The sequence below is a fragment of the Myxocyprinus asiaticus genome, chromosome 36 (genome assembly GCF_019703515.2).
Source record: "Myxocyprinus asiaticus isolate MX2 ecotype Aquarium Trade chromosome 36, UBuf_Myxa_2, whole genome shotgun sequence".
In the NCBI taxonomy this organism is placed as follows: domain Eukaryota; kingdom Metazoa; phylum Chordata; class Actinopteri; order Cypriniformes; family Catostomidae; genus Myxocyprinus; species Myxocyprinus asiaticus.
The window spans coordinates 10611177-10630539 of NC_059379.1; the positions used below are offsets into that span (position 1 = coordinate 10611177).

General features: G+C 38.0%; 1 protein-coding gene across 15 annotated transcripts in view; it reads left to right on the forward strand.

The window, feature by feature from the left end:
- The window catches only part of LOC127426935 (calcium/calmodulin-dependent protein kinase type II subunit gamma-like), a 125347-nt gene that overhangs the window by 70185 nt on the left and 35799 nt on the right, over positions 1 to 19363 (forward strand). For all 15 annotated transcript variants that reach the window (XM_051674124.1, XM_051674125.1, XM_051674121.1 and 12 more), the window contains exons 4-7: positions 641 to 695; positions 3887 to 3952; positions 8443 to 8515; positions 16843 to 16945. In XM_051674124.1, coding sequence (XP_051530084.1) covers positions 641 to 695; positions 3887 to 3952; positions 8443 to 8515; positions 16843 to 16945 — 297 coding nt within the window. The remainder of the gene's footprint in view (positions 1 to 640; positions 696 to 3886; positions 3953 to 8442; positions 8516 to 16842; positions 16946 to 19363) is intronic.

Here is a 19363-nt window from a genome sequence, read left to right on the forward strand (position 1 = left end):
GTATTTGTTAGTTTTTGTTAACGTTAAAGGAGTATTCCGGGTTCAATTCAAGTTAAGCTCAATCGACAGCATTTGTGGCATAATGTTGAGGACCACAAAAATGTATTTTGATTCGTTCCTCCTTTTCTTTAAAAAAGTAAAATCGAGGATAGAGTGAGACACTTACAATGGAAGTGAATGGGGGCCAATTTTTGAACACTAAAATACTCACTTTTTCAAAAGTATAACCACAAGATATAAACAATATGCGTGTTAACATGATTTTAGTGTGATAAAATCGCTTACTGAAACTTCATTACCATGATGACATAACGTTAACAAATCCTAAAATGACTGTAAAAATTACAATTTAAACAACTTTACAGCTCAAATAATACACAAGTTTTAACAGAATAATTAATGAAAGTGCTTTTATAAATGTATAAGCTTTATATTTCTGCATTTAAACCCTCCAAAAACTGGCCACATTCACTTCCATTGTAAGTGTCTCACTCTATCCTTCGTTAACTGTTAACGAATACAAATGTATTGTAAAGTGTTACCAAAATTAAACACTTTACCTTTAAGAAAATATTTGTTTATTTCTGTGTTGTCGTTGTTTAATGCTAATTCTGCTGTTGTTTTGTCTTTCCAAACCCAGTTCGGCTCCATGAGAGTATCTCAGAAGAGGGTTTCCATTACCTGGTCTTTGACCTGTGAGTATGGCTGAAACACACACACACACACGTGCACGATCTGTACGGGGTGACTCAACATTGTATGCTGTTTTATAACTTTATACATGATAATTATATGGGCTCTGTTCCAAAAACTATTGCGCTACCTTAATATTCACATAGGCAGCTACCTTCTGAGGCAGCATTCTAACTGAAAATGGAACATAATAAGGGACCGTTTTGGAACATTTTACATAGGCAGCAACTCTGGGCGCCATAAACAGAGCACTACACATGCAAAACTCGCAGGAGACTGACTAACAATTGATTTGAAGAATTAGCATTGTGCTAAGCTAATGGCACTATACTCTAATAAGCATAACAACTCAAAAAATATTGGGTGTAACAGTTTTTAACTATATTAAACTATTTGATTGATAATTTTAGTATTGAAGGTGTTCTAACTTGGTGTCTAGGTAGGCAGCTCACTACGTTTTGGAACAGAGCTATAGTTTCCGTCTTCAGGTGAGTTTGTTTCTCAGTAGCTTGAGGCATGATCTCTACTATTTGCAGTTTTCAGACACAAATATATTTTATTCTAGTGAATCATGTTATGTCAGGAGATAAATTCAGCCGAAGTATGTTAGACAAGAACACCTTGTACGCACCTTGCCATGTGTCAAAATATATCCTTCAGTTTGATGGGATCTGCCAGAGAGAATTGATGGGTAGACATTTCTGGGTGCCACTGAATGCGATTCAAGTTGTTTCTATGATTGTGGCCTGGTTTTAAGCAGAGTCCACTGCACTTTGATTTTTCTAGGCCTCACTGTGGAACTCAGTTTATCTGGAACAAAGGCTCGTTTACTAATGTTACATTTCTGTTATATGTCTTTTACACACCTCGGCGGCTTTAACCAGTTTTGGGCTGTAACGGAATACATGTAACGGCGTTACGTATTCAGAATACAAAAATGAAGTAACTGTATTCAGTCCCCGTTATGTATTCAAGCACCTGTATTCAGAATACAGTTACGCATTACAGTTAAGGCAGAAAGAAAATAAAATCTTGTCAGTCAAGTGAGAAACTTTATTTCCTTTTTTAAAAGAGTTTTTCTGAACAGCGCAGATGTGAGCTGCAATCTCTCGCTCTCTCTTCCCCAAATCAGCAGCAGTGCGTGACTGTAGCATTGACAGGGTTTCATGGCAAATTGGGCTCATTTGAAATAATCGCGGGTTAAAATCTCAGAATCAAGGTTTGTGTTTCGGGGATACTTTAAAAATGGACCGCGATCAGCAAAAGGTTTGATTTCAGTCATTAAAGAATGATATAATGATTGCCGGATTGAATATCTGTCAACCGCATGGCACACCGTTGCACGCTTCCAATCACAATCAGCACGCTTTCAGCTGTGCACCAACATCAATCCAGCCAGCAACGTTTATGCCCCCCCCCCCCCCCCAACAAATTTAACATTCACGTGCATTATAAATTGTTTCCCACTATTGTTGCTTTATAAATGCATTTAAAGTCGAGATAAATATGGACTACTCTCAATAAGCATTTGGTGAGTCACGTCCACATCAGAAACAACAAAAAATCAATCAATCAAAAGCACCCAAAAATAAAAGTGTCAGTAATAACACGTTATTTCTGCACGTGGCATCCAGTTATCATCTCGAAAAATAAATATGGTTTATTTGCATTTGCATTTTGTGTCAAAATATAGCTATTATTCTTTGTCAGTCCAATCAAATAATGGGTTAAGAAGAAGATTAAAATGTTGTTAAAATATTAAAATATTGTAGCTGACCACAAACTGCCTTCTGTTTGCCTTCGGCCTTCCATTAAGAAAAACATTAGTGTCCAACTCCAACATCTAATTTTAAGAAACAAGCTATTCAGATTCACTTAGATTAGTTAGAAGTGGAGGTGTAGCACTTCAAATAATAATATAAGATAATAATGACATATTACACGTAATTCTTCTAATTGTGCCTTGCCTTTATAAAAATGTATACTAAGAGTAATCTGAATACGTTACTTTTCATTTGATGTATTTGGAATACTTTACTGAATACATTTTAGAAGGAGTATTTAGGAGTATTTAGTATTCAGCCCAGAATACTTTCTTAAAGGAATCCGCCCAACCCTGGCTTTAACATGGCTTTAACATGGTAGTTTTTGGGGGTGGGCAGAATACGAAATTACCATTTTATGGGAAAAGTGACTCAAAACTACCGAAATAATAATGAAGGGTCTTTGTGACTTAGAATTTGATATTTGTTTCGTTACAACATGTAAAAAAAAAAAAAAAAAAAAGTGAATCAAAAATAGTAGTAAAAAATACTATTTTATCTGCTTGGAATTTTTTTTTTAGGGCTGTCAATCAAGTCAACATTTTTATCACATTAAGTACATGATATGCAGATTAATTAAATAAATCACATCTGCCAATATTTGCTGAGAAAACCCCCCCAAATAAAGATAATTTAAATAATTATAAATATAATTTATGTATTTATACAATTAAAAATAAATAATAAAATAATAATAATAATAGATAACTATACAATAAAATAATAATTCAGATCATTCAAATGCATTTCAATATTGTGGCTGATGAGTAAAGCATTGATTAGGCAATATGAAAAATGGCTTTAGGTGTCAGAAGTGACAAGCTTGAATTTCACGAATGGTAGGAAAATTCCTTATTGCGTGGGGGCATGATTAATTGTATTTTTTTAAAAAAATATATTATATTTAATTTGATCATTTTTTTTAAATTAATTGCACTAAATTTTAAAGTGACAGCCCTATTGATTTTTTTTGATCCAAACAGAAATTAGGCTCCTTTTTTTGTTGTTGAACATCAGCATTGTCTTTGATTCTGAAGCAAACCTCTGCATCGCACATTTCGTTGCCCAATTTCATGTTTCTTACACTGTTTGAAGACTATCACATAGTAATTTCTTATGATAATTGTAGTAGCTTTGGTTGTTTCTTTTTAGTGAATTTTCTGCATAATCTTTAAAGCTTTGATTTACCCCCAAAAAACTTTTTTTTTTGCGTTTTACTGCAGCATTGTGGATGTTTGCAATCATTTCTATGTGAATTTCAGATGTCGCCTTTGCCTTCTCCTGCTGGTCAAATTAGCCCCAAACCTAGCGCAGTCTTCTTTCTCATCCCTTATTTCACCGTTTTTTTCTCTTTCTCTTTCTTACCGCAGTGTAACTGGAGGGGAGCTGTTTGAGGACATCGTTGCCAGAGAGTATTACAGTGAAGCTGATGCAAGGTGGGCTCTCCAATTTACTGTTGCTGTGGTTACTGTGCTGCAGTCTGCAGTGAGCAGGTCACACACTAACACACACACACACACACTTGTATCTGATTCAAAAAGCACAGAAAGAAGAAGGATCCCTTTTTGTGCAGACAAACTAAGAGCCTTTAATGGTGGTGGAGTTTGCAGAACTGGCAATCAACAGGTGGCACACAAAACATATCCATTTGCACTCTGTTGGCTCCTTTGACCCCCTCTCTCTCCCCCATTACTCTCCATACTTTTTCTACTGCCCTGCTGAATAAAAGAGCTTACACCAGGCTAAACTGTTGTTTTTTTTTTTGGACTAAGCTGGTTTAAGCTTGTCTTATCTGGTTTAAGATAGTCTCCCTGCCTGGCCAAGATCATGCCCAGCTGAAAAGTGCCCCAAAATAGTTACACCACAAGACTATTGAAGTGAACAGTAAAAATGCTAAAGGGTCATTAAAAATGGTGAAAATAATAATAAAAACCAAGCCAAAGAAATGGCGACCAGTCACAGCACATACTTTATTCATCAAGTATAAACTGAAATAACCTATTTAACCTAAAATCCTGACATTGATTAAGAAAAGTTTGTTTTTTGTCCCCTTTAAAGGTATTATCTGGGTTCAGGACAAGTGGCGCTCAATCAACAACATTTGTAGCATGTGGCATTGATTACCACAGAAAATAATTTTGACTCATCCCTCGTTTATTTAAAAAGAGAAAAGGAGCAAAATTTGCAGAAACAGTGAGGCAGTTACAATGGAAGTCAGTGAGGCCAGTCCATAAACACACTTCAAGTGTTTCAAATGTGTTGCCACAAGATGTAAACATCATATGTGTTAACATGATTTTATTGTGATAAAATCACTTACAGCGTTACAATGAATTTGTAATATTGGATATAACTTTACACAGATAAAGTTAGTAAGCAATTTTATCACACTAAAAACATGTTAACAGGAATAATTTGTACATCTTGTGGCTATACTTTTAAAACAGTGTGTCTTTTTGGACTGGCCCCATTCACTTCCTTAAAAACTGTAATATTTGCTTTTTTATTTAAACGAGGGACGTGTCAATTTACAGTTGAAGTCATAAGTTTACATACACCTGAGCCAAATACATTTAAACTCAGTTTTTCACAAGTCCTGACATTTAATCGTAGAAAACATTCCCTGTCTTAGGTCAGTTAGAATCACTACTTTATTTTAAGAATGTGAAATGTCAGGATAATAGTAGAGAGATTTATTTATTTCAGCTTTTATTTCTTTCATCAAATTCCCAGTGGGTCAGAAGTTTACATAAACTATGTTAGTATTTGGTAGCATTGCCTTTAAAGTGTTTAACTTGGGTCAAACATTTTGGGTAGCCTTCCACAAGCTTCTCACAATAAGTTGCTGGAATTTTGGCCCATTCCTCCAGACAGAACTGGTGTAACTGAGTCAGGTTTGTAGGCCTCCTTGCTCGCACAGACTTCAGTTCTGCCCACAAATTTTCTATCAGATTGAGGTCAGGGCTTTGTGATGGCCATTCCAATACCTTGACTTTGTTGTCCTTAAGCCATTTTGCCACAACTTAGGAGATATGCTTGGGGTCATTGTCCATTTGGAAGACCCATTTGCGATTGAGCTTTAACCTCCTGGCTGATGTCTTGAGATGTTGCTTCAATATATCCACATAATTTTCCTTCCTCATGATGCCATCTATTTTGTGAAGTGCACCAGTCCCTCCTGTAGCAAAGCACCCCCACAACATGATGCTGCCACCCCCATGCTTCACAGTTGGGATGATGTTCTTCAGCTTGCAAGCTTTACTCTTTTTCCTCCAAACATAACGATGGTCATTAAGGCCAAACAGTTAAATCTTTGTTTCATCAGACCAGAGGAAATTTCTCCAGAAAGTAAGATATTTGTCCCCATGTGCACTTGCAAACTGTAGTCTGGCTTTTTATGGCGGTTTTGGAGCATTGGCTTCTTCCTTGCTGAGCAGCCTTTCACGTTATGTCGATATAGGACTCAGTTTACTGTGGATATAGATACTTGTCTACCTGTTTCCTCCAGCATCTTCACAAGGTCCTTTGCTGTTGTTCTGGGATTGATTTTTCACACCAAACTATGTTCATCTCTAGGAGACAGAATGCGTCTTTCTGAGCGGTATGATGGCTGTGTGGTCCCATGGTGTTTATACTTGCATACTATTGTTTGTACTGATGAACGTGGTACCTTAAGGCGTTTGGAAATTGCTTCCAAGGATGAACCAGACTTATGGAGGACCACAATTTTTTTTTTCTGAGGTCTTGGCTGATTTATTTTGATTTACCCATGATGTCAAGAAAAGAGACACTAGGGGCCTGGGTAACTCCGTGAGTATATACGCTGACTACCGCCCCGGAGTCACGAGTTTGAATCCAGGGTGTGCTGAGTGACTCCAGCCAGGTCTCCTAAGCAACCAAATTGGCCCGGTTGCTAGGGAGGGTAGAGTCACATGGGGTAGCCTCCTCGTGGGCGCGATTAGTGGATCTTGCTCTCAATGGGGTGCATGGTAAGTTGTGCATGGATCGTGGAGAGTAGCATGAGTCTCCACATGCCGTGAGTCTCCGCTGTGTCATGCAAAATGAGCCACGTGATAAGATGCGCGGATTGACTGTCTCAGAAGCGGAGGCAATTGAGGCTTGTCCTCCGCCACCCGGATTGAGGTAACCACGCCACCACAAGGACCTACTAAGTAGTGGGAATTGGGCATTCCAAATTGGGAGGAAAAAAAAGGGATAACACATTCTTTTTAAAAAAGAGTTTGAAGGTAGGCCTTAAAATATATCCACAGGTACACCTCCAATTGACTCCAATTAGCCTATCAGAAGCTAATTGGCTAATTGCCTAAAGGCTTGACATCATTTTCTGGAATTTTCAAGGCTGCTTAAAGGCACATTTAACTTAGTGAATGTAAACTTCTTAAAAAATACTCATGTCTTGCTCAAAGTAGATGTCCTAAACGACTTGCCAAAACTATAATTTGCTAATATGAAATCTGTGGAGTGGTTAAAAAATGTGTTTTAATGACTTCAAACTAAGTGTATGTAAACTTCTGACTTCAACTGTATTTATTTATTTTTGCTAATCAACAGCATGCCACAAATGCTGTGGATTTGAGCATAACTTGTATTAAACCCGTTCTTTGAAATTGGGATAGGAGGAAGAATTTTAATGTCGAAAACTGACATTAGTATCAACAAATGGTGTGCATTTGATGGACTGTCTGTTTGGTGGAAGACAGAGCATTTGGGAAACCTGTTTGAAAACATATTTTTTCAGTTCTATTTGGTAATGCTAGTGCCACAGACATTACATGCTTTACCTTTAAATTGTGCTGTCAGGAGCTGTGAAAGTCTCAGTTAAAGCCCCAGGCATCCAACACAAACACCCTCAAGCAGTTACTGTAGAAGTATTTTAATGCGCTCATACGGGAGTTCATTGTAAATCTGGTTTACTAGAACTGCATCATGCCAGTCTTAAGGCTTTGATATAAGAAAAGAGAGGCAGACATAGAAAGCTGGTTGTGTATTTGAAGGGAAAATGGGAGAGAAGGGGACATTTTAGAAAGCAATTAACTCTGAGTTGGTCTGTTTGTGACGGAGAGAAACAGGTCTTTTGTGTCCTGTGGGATTTGTGCTGTCCTGAAAATGGAATGCTGTGCTTCATATTTAACCAAACTTGGGCAAAAAGCTTCTGTGTCCTTTCTTATATTGCTGAGTCTAAACTTCTCAAATTCCAGTTCAATTCAATTTACTATTCAGCCATTATTGAGTTATCCGTCTGTTTTGCTAAAGCCTGGTCAATTGCGAAGAGATAGAAATGCATTGTACACAATCATAGTCTTGCCATCATCTGTGCCATTTCCCCAGAGCAAATTTAATAAAGATCAAGGAGGTCATGCTTAATTTCACAAAACATTCTTTGACCATTAAAGAGTTTAATATTGAGTATCCAAAACATTTGCTCTCAAATGGTGCACCAAAAATGGGTCGCAGGTACAGGGTCTCAAACAGAAGGAAAAAACAATTTAAATGCAACTAACCATATAATTGTGTATAGTTAGAAAATGGGCTTTTCAACTTTTGAAAAAGAGGATAAAACACTTGAGCGCTTCCCATATCTTTTGTTGTTGATGCCTCCCTCTGTGGTTCATCTGTCCTGGTTAGGCCTGTCAAAAAGTCAAATGCATAGTGTTTTGTCAGAAGGCATACAAAAAACAATGATTTTTGATACTATTGACACTAAACTTGGTGCGTTATGTCTTCAGGGGCTATGTTTGAATGCACACAAACATTTTAAAGCTTAAAGAGCTACAGCAAAGGGGATTATTTGCAGAGAATATTGCCTTAAATTCTGAACTGTTCCTCAACTTATTCCTGTCTCTGATTAAATAAAATTCTTGTGACCATGCACTAACACTGATTTATTAATTATTCTGTTTTTCAGCCAGTGTATCAATCAGATCTTGGAGAGTGTCAATCATATTCACCAACATGACATCGTGCACAGAGACCTCAAGGTGAGTGAGAGCCTGTTGCCATGACAACCCCTCTCGCGGCAACCGGGCTGCCTCTGATTGGTTTCAGTGTCGATGCCCTGCTCCGCACAGACATACACTTACGCTGTCCTTTGCAAAAGTTGTTGGGCAGATACTTTGGTTTAAGATCTGTATTCTTGTTCTTTAAATGTTTATGTTAAAGAAATGTTTCGGGTTCAATACAACTTAAAGGGATAGTTTACCCAAAAATGAAAACTCTCTCATCATTTACTCACTCTCATGCCATTCCAGATGTGTATGACTTTTTCATCTGCAGAACACAAACAAAGATTTTTAGAAGAATATTTCAGCTCTGTAGGTCCTGTAAGGTCCACCTATTGGTCCAATGGCGGCATCCAATAGCGTGGCAGAAGGGTACCTGCGCGTCACTGTCTTTTTATACACTGCAAATAATACTTTGATTATTTGATTTTAGTTCCATGTTTTATTAATCGTATCATTAATTCTTTTCTTTATTACATCTGACTCCAATTATGAAAAAGCTCGTTGATTTATCTATGCTCTGAATTTAAGTTTTGTATCTTATTATTTTTAGTTATTCTCTCTTCTAGACTGCATTTGTTATTTCAATGTTATTTGGGTCTTGTGCCGGCCGGACGCAGGTCCTTTAACTACAAACTCATCAGTTTCAGACATTAGTAAGTTTTAGACTAAGTCAGTTTAGTATAAGTTCTGTATAGATTCTCGACTCACCGTTTAGCCCCAGTCAGTTATGTTCTGTTTTACAGATTCTCGGTTCTACTCTTAGTATTCCCGTTTAATTCTACTTGGCTAAGTTGTATTGTAGATTCTTGGTTCGCCGTTTAGCCTTTTAGTACATACTTAACTAATTGGTTACTTCTGAAGTAGCTTAGTTAAGCCAACTCTGACCATAGATTTGTAGTTAATAAGAAATACACTAGAAAACAGTCCTTCAGAATGAATCATAATAATTTATTTTACCAGGTAATAGTAATTAATTCAAACAATCCAATTAAAATAATAAATCAAGCTCAAAGCTATGAGTGAACCAAGCATAATAATATAATTAAAGTTGCATTCCATTCAAACATTTACCAAGCATAAGAAATAAGAATTGCATACCTGGTAGAGAAAAATAACACACAGCAATTGTGTGGGAGATCTGAATACAGACTCCCTGATTCCTTTGTCATCTCTCCTTAAATGCCAGACGATTCTATTGTTATTTCTGATGTGTGTGTTTGATGTTATTCAGGATTTGGTTTACAGTTTAGGGGTTTGAAGGTAGACCTTTGAAAACTTGTGATTGAGTAGGTCGTTTGATGTTTACAAAGAATGCACCTAATCTGCATACAGCATCTGGTCCCTGTGAGAGATTTGGGAGGGGCATGTCCCGGATAGAAAACAGTATTTACTAAGTTCTTAAATCTTACTTGTGATTTGACTTGCTGAAAGGGAATGAGACCAGTTTTACAAGTTGGACTGAGACCTCTTGAATGATACCAAACATGTATGACCAGAAAACCTTTTACATTACAGAACAGGATAAGTCATAACTTAATTTTTTGGTGTCCTTAAAGTGACCTGAGGTGAGAGAGAGAGCAGATGTGAGTGTGATATGCGTTTTATGGTCCCTAATCAGTGAGCTGTGTTGTCTCAGGTGGAGATGTCTTCTGTGTGAGAGTTTTATGACGTTGGTTCTCACCGAGTTCTTTGACCTTTACCAGAAATGGTGCCTTTTGGGTGTAGACATCCTGGTGCCAGCCTTACAGTTTGTACAATGCAGGTGAATGGTGATCAGCAGTTTAAAGCTCCAAAACGCACAACCAGTCATAGTAAAAGTAATCCATATGACTCCAGTGGTTAAATTAATGTCTTCTTAAGCAATACGATTGCTTTTGGTGAGAAACAGATCAATATTTAAGTCCTTTTCAGTATAATTATTTACTTCTGGTTGCTCTCCCTCTCGTGTGACATAAGCGTGCTGGCATGTACAAATGAAAGCAAAACCAATGAAGCTTGTGAAAAGCGTTATTTTGTAAACAAATCGAACTGCACTATCGCGTCAGTTCTCACGTGAACATGCCAACGCATTTACGTCACGATATATTCTTCTAAAAATCTTTGAATGTGTTCTGCAGAAGAAAGAACGTCATACACATCTGGGATGGCATAAAGCTGAGTAAATGATGAGAGAATTTTCATTTTTGGGTGAACTATTCCTTTAAGTTCAATTGACAGCATTTGTGGCATAATATTGATTATCGTAAAAATGACTTTTGACTCATACCTCATGGGGATGCGAATGGGGTCAGTTCATATAAGTTAAAATACATATTGTTTCAAAAGTATAGCCACAACACATAACCAATATGTGTTAACATGATTATAGTGTGATTAAATCAGGGTTTTACTGGCATTATTGCATTCACCAATTTTTGCCAGCATTATGTTGTCATGACAACAAAGTTTTAAAATTGGATATAACTTTAAACAGAGAAGGTAATTAGCAGTTTTATCACACTAAAATCGTGTTAACACTTTAAATTTTTATGCCTTGTGGCTATACTTTTGAAACGCTGTGTATTTTATTGTAATGGACTGGCCCCATTCACTTCCATTGTAAATGCCTTACTGTGACCTTGGTTTTTGTCTTTTTTTAAAAAATATATTATTATGAATGAGGGATGTCAAATTATTGTTTTTATTTTTATAATCATCATTATGCCACAAATGCTATCAGTTGAGCTTAACTTGTATTGAAACTGGAACATTCCTGAAATGTCCAATCACAAGTGTTGCCTTCATGAAAATTTGTCTCTTTTTTTTCTTTCATTTTACTTTTTAAAAACACGTCTCGATACCCTTTCTGTCTCTACCATTCTGTTGTACTCCATCTAGTTGTTTCTGAATGCAAGAACATGTCTACACGTGCCTAAATATTTCGAAAAATGAAAATATTTATTTGCACATACCTACTAGAATGCTCAAATACTTAAAACAAAGACTTGCATAATGACAGTATTATCTCTGTTTAAAGTAATACTCCCTGTTTTGAACAGGACTTACTAGTTAAACAGTTCACTATACACTGCCTGCCCAATTATTAAGAAAGTGAGTATTCTGATCTTATCATATTTCCATGCACATTTTCCAACTCCAAACCTTATAAACTTGAATGCTTATTGGATTCAATCATTTTCAGGTGGTATGTATTTGTGTAATGAGGGAGGGTGTGGCGAAAGTGACTAACACCTTATGCATAATTATTATGCAGCTTCATTACCTCAGGTAAAATGGGCCAAAAAAAAGATTTAACTGACACTGAAAAGTCAAATATGGTAAAATGCCTTTCAGACGGATGCAACACTCTTGAAATAGCTAAACTATTGAGGCGTGACTACCGGACAATCAAACGTTTTGTTGCGAATAGTCAACTGGGGCACAAAAAACACATGGAGAAGAAAAGGTGCAAATTAACTGCAAAAGACTTGAGAAGAATTAAACGTGAAGCTACCAGGAACCAATTATCCTCCAATGCTACCATATTGCAGAACTGCAACCTACCTGGAGTGTCCAGAAGTACAAGGTGCCAAGTGCTCAGAGATATGGCCAAGGTCAAGAAGGCTGAAACACGACCACCACTGAATATATTCACAAGTTCAAGCATCAAGATTGGGCAAAGAAATATATGAAGACAGATTTTTCAAAGGTTTTATGGACAGATGAAATGAGTGACTCTTGATGGACCAGATGGATGGGCCTGTGGCTGGATCACTAATGGACACTGGGCACCACTTCAAGTCAGGTGCCAGCAAGGTGGAGGAGGGGTACTGGTATGGGCTGCTATCATAAAGGATGAGGTAGTTGGACCTTTTCGAGTTTAAGATGGACTGAACCTCAACTCTCAAACCTACTGCCAGTTACTGGAAAGTACTTTCTTCAAGCAGTGGTACAGGAAGAAGTCCTCAGCATTCAAGAAGGCCATGATCTTTATGCAGGACAATGCTCCATCACATGCATCCACTGCTTGGCTAGCCAGCAAGGGCCTCAAAGATGCCCAAATAATGACTTGGCCCCCTTCCTCACCTGACTTAAATCCTACTGAGAACATGTGGGCCCTTCTCAAACGTGAGATTTACAGTGAGGGAAGACAACACACCTCTTTGAACAGCATTTGGGAGGCTGTGGTTGTTGCTTCAGCGAAAGTTGATCGTGAATAGATCAAGAAACTGACAGACCCTGTGGATGGAAGGCGCATGGCAGTTATTGAAAAGAAGGGTAGCTATATTGGTCACTGAATATTTTTGAAAGGCCAAAAAGTTTATTCAATTGTCATTTTGTGTTACTTATTTGTTGCGCCTACTCTAAACATTTAGAATAAACAATTGAGTTGGGAGAAATTCTATTTGTAATTTAGTTGCCTAATAATTGTGCACACTAATAGTTGCCTAATAATTGTGCACACTTATATATTCCCCCGAGAAAACAAAATTCACTTTTTCTTTGTTAAACATTCAGGTTTGAGGTTCAATAACATTTTGGATTGACTGAGAGCATTGTGTTTGTTCAACAATAAAATGAATCCTGAAGAATACAATTTGCCTAATAATTGGGCACGCAGTATATAACCATATGAATCAAAAACTAATATATACAGTGCCTTGCAAACATATTCAGACCCCTGACCAATTATCTCATATTACTGAATTACAAATGGTGCAATGAAATTTCATTCTGTTTGATATTTTATTTTAACACACTGGAACTCAAAATCAATTATTGTTAGGTGACATTGGTTTTATGTTGAAAACAAAAAACTGAAATATCTTGCTTGTGTAAGTACTCAACCCCTGTGCTGTGGAAGCTGCCACGTTACACCGATGAAAGAAATTGCCCTAACGAGGACACAATTACTTTACTACTGGCATCCACCTGTGAATAATTTAAAGTTGCAATCACATTTTCTGGATAAAAAACCCATTATTGATGGATCATTGGTCAGGCTGTGAAAGGAAAATGAAGACCAAAGAGCATTCCACAGAAGTTAGAGATAAAGTAATAAAAATGCATAGATTAGGGAAAGGCTACAAAATAATATCTAAATGTTTGGATATCCCAGTGAGCACAGTTGAATCAATAATCAGGAAGTGGAAGCTGCACCACACCACCCAGGCACTGCCAATAAAAGGCCATCCCTCAAAACTCAGCACTCTAACAAAAAGGAGACTTGTGAGAGAAGCCACAGGGAGGCCAATAATCACTTTGAAGGAGCTACAGAGTCCAGTGGCTGGGAATGGAATAATGGTGCACCAGTCAACCATAACAAGAGCACTGCAAAACGCTGGCCTGTATGGGAGAGTGGCAAGAAAGAAGCCGTTACTCAAAAAGTACCATCTGAAAACACATCTGGAGTTTGCCAGAAAGCATGTGAGTGACCCAGCTGCGATGTGGGAGAAGGTTTTGTGGTCAGATGAGACCAACATAGAGCTTTTTGGCCAAAACTCAAAGCACAATGTGTGGCGCAAACGTAACACTTCCTATGCCTGAAGACACACCGTCCCTACAGTGAAGGATGGTGGTGGTCAGCATCATGCTGTGGGGATGCTTCTCATAAGCAGGGACTGGGCATCTTGTTAGAATTGAAGGAAGAATGGATGGAGCAAAATATACGGAAATACTGCAAGAGAACCTGCTTCAGTCCGCTAAAAAACTGAAGCTTGGGAGGAAATTCACCATAACAGTGATGATGACAATTCAGCATGACAATGATCCCAAGCACAAGGCCAAAGCAACATTGGAGTGGCTCAAGAACAAAAAGATACATTTTCTACAGTGGCCCAGTCAAAGTCCTGATCTCAATCCTATTGAGAATCTGTGGCACTATTTGAAAATTGCAGTCCACAAGCATCACCCAACCAACCTGAACAACCTGGAGCAAATCTGCCAAGAAGAATGGGCCAAAATCACTTTGTCACTGTGTGCAAAGCTGGTACAAGCTGGCCCAAAAGACTTAAAGCAGTTATTGCAGCAAAAGGTGGCTTGACCAAATATTAGTGTTTGGGGGTTGAATACTTATGCAAGCAAGATATTTCAGTTTTTGATTTTTCATAAAAATATTTTGCAACAAAAAAACAGTGTCACCTTACAATAATTAATTTTGAGTTTCAGTGTTTTAAAATAAAATATCAATCAGAATGAAATTTCATTGCACCATTTGTAATTCGGTAATATGAGAGAATTGGTCAGGGATCTGAATGAATACTTTTGCAAGGCACTGTGTGTGTGTGTGTGTGTGTGTGTGTGTGTGTGTATATATATATATATGTATGTATGTTTCGGAAGGAAATTGGTACTTTAATTCACCAAAGTGGCATTCAACTGATCACAAAGTATAGTCAGGACATTACTGATGTAAAAACAGCACCATCACTAATTGAAAAAAATAATTTTTGATAAAATCTAGACAGGCCCCATTTCCAGCAGCCATCACTCCAACACCTTATCCTTGAGTAATCATGCTAAATTGCTAATTTGGTACTAGAAAATCACTTGCCATTATATCAAACACAGCTGAAATCTATTTGGTTCATTAAATGAAGCTTAACATTGTCTTTGTGTTTGTTTTTGAGTTGCCACAGTATGCAATAGACTGCCATGTCTTAAGGACAATATTAGGTCAAAAATGGCAAAAAAGAAACAGCTTTCTCTAGAAACTCCTCAGTCAATCATTGTTTCGAAGAATGAAGGTTATACAATGCTTGAAATTGCCAAGAAACTGAAGATTTCATACAAAGGTGTACACTACAGTCTTCAAAGACAAAGGACAACTGGCTCTAACAAGGACAGAAAGAGATGTGGAAGGCCAGATGTACAGTTAAACAAGAGGATAAGTAAATCAGAGTCTCTAGTTTGAGAAATAGACGCCTCACATGACCTCAGCTGACAGCTTCATTGAATTCTACCCGCTCAACACCAGTTTCATGTACAACAGTAAAGAGAAGACTCAGGGGTGCAGGCCTTATGGGAAGAATTGCAAAGAAAAAGCCACTTTTGAAACAGAAAAACAAAAAAAAAAGGTTAGAGTGGGCAAAGAAACACAGACATTGGACAACAGATGATTGGAAAAGAGTGTTATGGATCTTAACCCCACTGAGCTTTTGTGGGATCAGCTAGATTGTAAGGTGCGTGACAAGCGCCCAACAAGACAGCCACATCTATGGCAAATATACAGGAAGTGTGGGGTGAAATGTCACCTGAGTATCTGGACAAACTGACAGCTAGAATGCCAAAGATCTGCAAAGCTGTCATTGCTGCACGTGGAGGATTTTTTGATGAGAACTCTTTGAAGTAGTTTAAGAAGTTCTGATTTTTTTTTTTTTTTTCAAATTGTAATAGTAATTTTTCACATTATTAATGTCCTGATTATACATTGTGATTAGTTGAATTCCACTTTGGTGAATAAAAGTACCAATTTCTTTCCATAAGAGCAAAATCTGTACACTATTCCAAACTTTTGTATATAAACATTACAGGCATGTTTTATTAGTATATTTACACATTCTATGCCTTTGTGTCTTGTGCGTGTGTGTGTGAATGTTTCAAATGAGCATGCATGTGTGTTGCCATGGCAATGCCAGTCTCTTTGATAATGCATACACACAGATACAGTTTATCATGTCCTTCTATTGTGCATTAGTCGCATACTCTGCCCATCCCCATGTGTAGGTGATCTCAATACTGAGCAGCACAAATGTGCCCAGACTGGTTGCCATAGTGAAGAACGTGATATGACAACTGTTGCTGGTATTGCCTGAGAGACGAAGTGTGGGAGGGGTCACCGCAAGTCTCACCGTTCCTCATTTATAGTCTGTGCGTTTAATGAGGGAGAATGAGAGATTCACACCTATGGGCATACATTTCCCTGCATCCTCACAACACATGAATTTAAATGCTGTGCTTGGATGTAGAATGTAGACTGTGAACTCTGAGCAATGGAAAGCATGTGAGCACCAATAAATCAAGCATATTAAAGTGTTTGTTTGAGAAAGGGAGAGGAATTGGCAACTTTTCACCCTATATTTTACTGTGAAAATGGAGGATGGTGCCTAAATGTTTATTTTGGGGCATATTGAAAGTTCTGTCTTCATTTACTCACTCTCATGATGTGACTTTCTTCCATGGAACACAAAAGGAGATTTTAGGCAGAATGCAACACAATAAAAGGGCAGAGGTCATTTTCAATCCTAAAGAATATTTTTTTTTTTATGTTTGTAGGTTGGAAATGTGAGTGTCATATTAAACTTCTCCTCTGGTTTCCCCCTCAGCCTGAGAACTTGCTGTTGGCCAGTAAGATGAAAGGAGCCGCAGTGAAACTGGCTGATTTTGGGCTGGCCATCGAGGTGCAGGGAGACCAGCAGGCCTGGTTTGGTAAACATCTCTCTGACTCTACATCTCACACATGCACAAACCTGTAGATTTATTCTTGTGAGGACCTCCCAAAGACTTATATTGTTGTTTAGTTTCAGCAAATTATTATTACTACACCATAACCCTACCTCTTAAGCCCCAAGTGTACTTCAGTCAGACACGAATGCTAGGTGTCTGCGCACAGGAGGCGCGACACAAATTTCATCATCAGCAGAGTGCTGGAGCATTAAACATGCGCGGCCCGATTTTTCAAGCCACGTGTGTGCCTGGAATTATTTGCACTAATTTGTGGGTCCACAAGGTGGTAACACTCACAGTTGAGCCATTGCTGTCATGAAGAAGCGTTAGATGTTATCGCCGCTTAAGATCAGGAGACAAAGGTGTAAACAACAGTGGAGGTGTACGTCAAAAAAACAGCTGCTTTCCTGTACAAAAATCATCACCATGATGGATTCTAAGTCACTGCTGTGTGGTTGCTAAGTTGTTCAGAGTGGTTTTTAGTGTATCGCTAGGGTGTTCTGGGTCACCCATGGTGCTGAGGTTGTCAGAGTGGTTTTTAGTGTTTCTTACTCAGTGTTTCTATACATTTGCTAACAAGTTTTTGGTAGTTGCTAGGGTATTCTGGGTGGTTGTTAGGTAGTTCCAAGTTAAAAGAGCCTATCTCTAAGTCTCCTAAAAGAATATTCCGGGTTTAATACAAGATAAGTTCAACCGACAGCATTTGTGGCATAATGTTGGTTATCACAAAAATAAATTTTGACTCGTCCTTCCTTTTCTTTAAAAAAAAAAAGCACAATTACAGTGAGGCACTGACAATAGAAGTGAATGAGGGACAATTATTGAATGTTAAAATGCTTACTTTTTCAAAAGTATAGCCACAAGACAAACAATATGCATGTTAACATGATTTTAGTGTGATAAAATCACTTACTAACCTTTTCTGTTTAGTTATAGCCAACTTTACAGCTTAGTTGCCATGATGATGGTTTAAACCTTAAAACTCTAACATGACTGTAAGAATGATGAAATTATTTTATAAAATTATAAGCTTCACATTTCTGCCTTTTAAGCCCTCCAAAAATTGGGCCCATTCACTTCCATTGTATGTGCCTCACTGTAACTGAAATTTTTGCTTCTTTTTTTTAAAGAAAAGTAGGGATGGGGGCCCTGGGTAGCTCAGCGAGTATTGACGCTGACTACCACCCCTGGAGTCACGAGTTCGAATCCAGGGCATGCTAGTGACTCCAGCCAGGTCTCCTAAGCAACCAAATTGGCCCAGTTGCTAGGGAGGGTAGAGTCACATGGGGTAACCTCCTTGTGGTCGCGATTAGGGGTTCTCAATCTCAATGGGGCATGTGGTAAGTTGTGCGTGGATCGCGGAGAGTAGCATGAGCCTCCACGTGCTGCGAGTCTCCGCGGTGTCATGCACAGCGAGCCACGAGATAAGACGTGCGGGTTGACTGTCTCAGAATCGGAGGCAACTGAGACTTGTCCTCCGCCACCTGGATTGAGGCGAGTAACCACGCCACCACGAGGACCTACTAAGTAGTGGGAATTGGGCATTCCAATTTGGGAGAAAAGGGGATAAAATAAAATATAGAAAGAAAGAAAAGAAATGAGTCAAAATTAAATTTTGTGTTAAACAACATTATGCCACAAATTATGTTGATTGAACTTAACTTGTATTGAACCCGGAATATTTCTTTAACAGATTCTAGTACATAGATATGGCACAGATCCCTCCGTCAATGTAAGAGATATTGTTTCTAAAATTCTAAAGTCTGACTTGGACATCTGGCTTAGAAAAATAATTGCATACCTCTCTTCAACAAGCTGCACAATTTGAGATATCATTCATGTCTGGAGCACAAATGGAATCGTAAGAATATTCACAATATGCATTTTTAAAAACTCTGTTGGCTAATAGTAATAGTGATGTTTGCTCTAGCAAATTAGACATTATTGACCCATTTATAAAAAAATAAATAATATGTTGACCATCCTCACAAGTGGGATTTTAGACAAGAGGGCCTAGTATATTTGTGAGGACTGTTTTGCAATTTGGTCCTCATAAGTATAGCCAAACAAGTACACATACCCGACACACAACAGGGCTGGTTCTCTCTCGTAATGTTATTTCAGTTTATCTTAAAAGGATGTTAGGACATTTTCCGCTCCATTACCTCTGGTCTAAAGTGGAATGGAATGACTGTAAAGGCTTATTTGCTGGCCGTGCTAAATGCCATTCTTAGCCCATTTCATGTTTAGCTTTCATGCATCTTTTTCTGTCTGTGTGTGAAAAAACACTTTAGCTTTGTGTAAAAGTCTCCTTCCACACCCGACTTTACTGGAAAAATATTTATCAGGAGAGCGTCAGACAGGGTTCTCTCAGGCCCTGTGGCCCTCTACTGGCTGCTA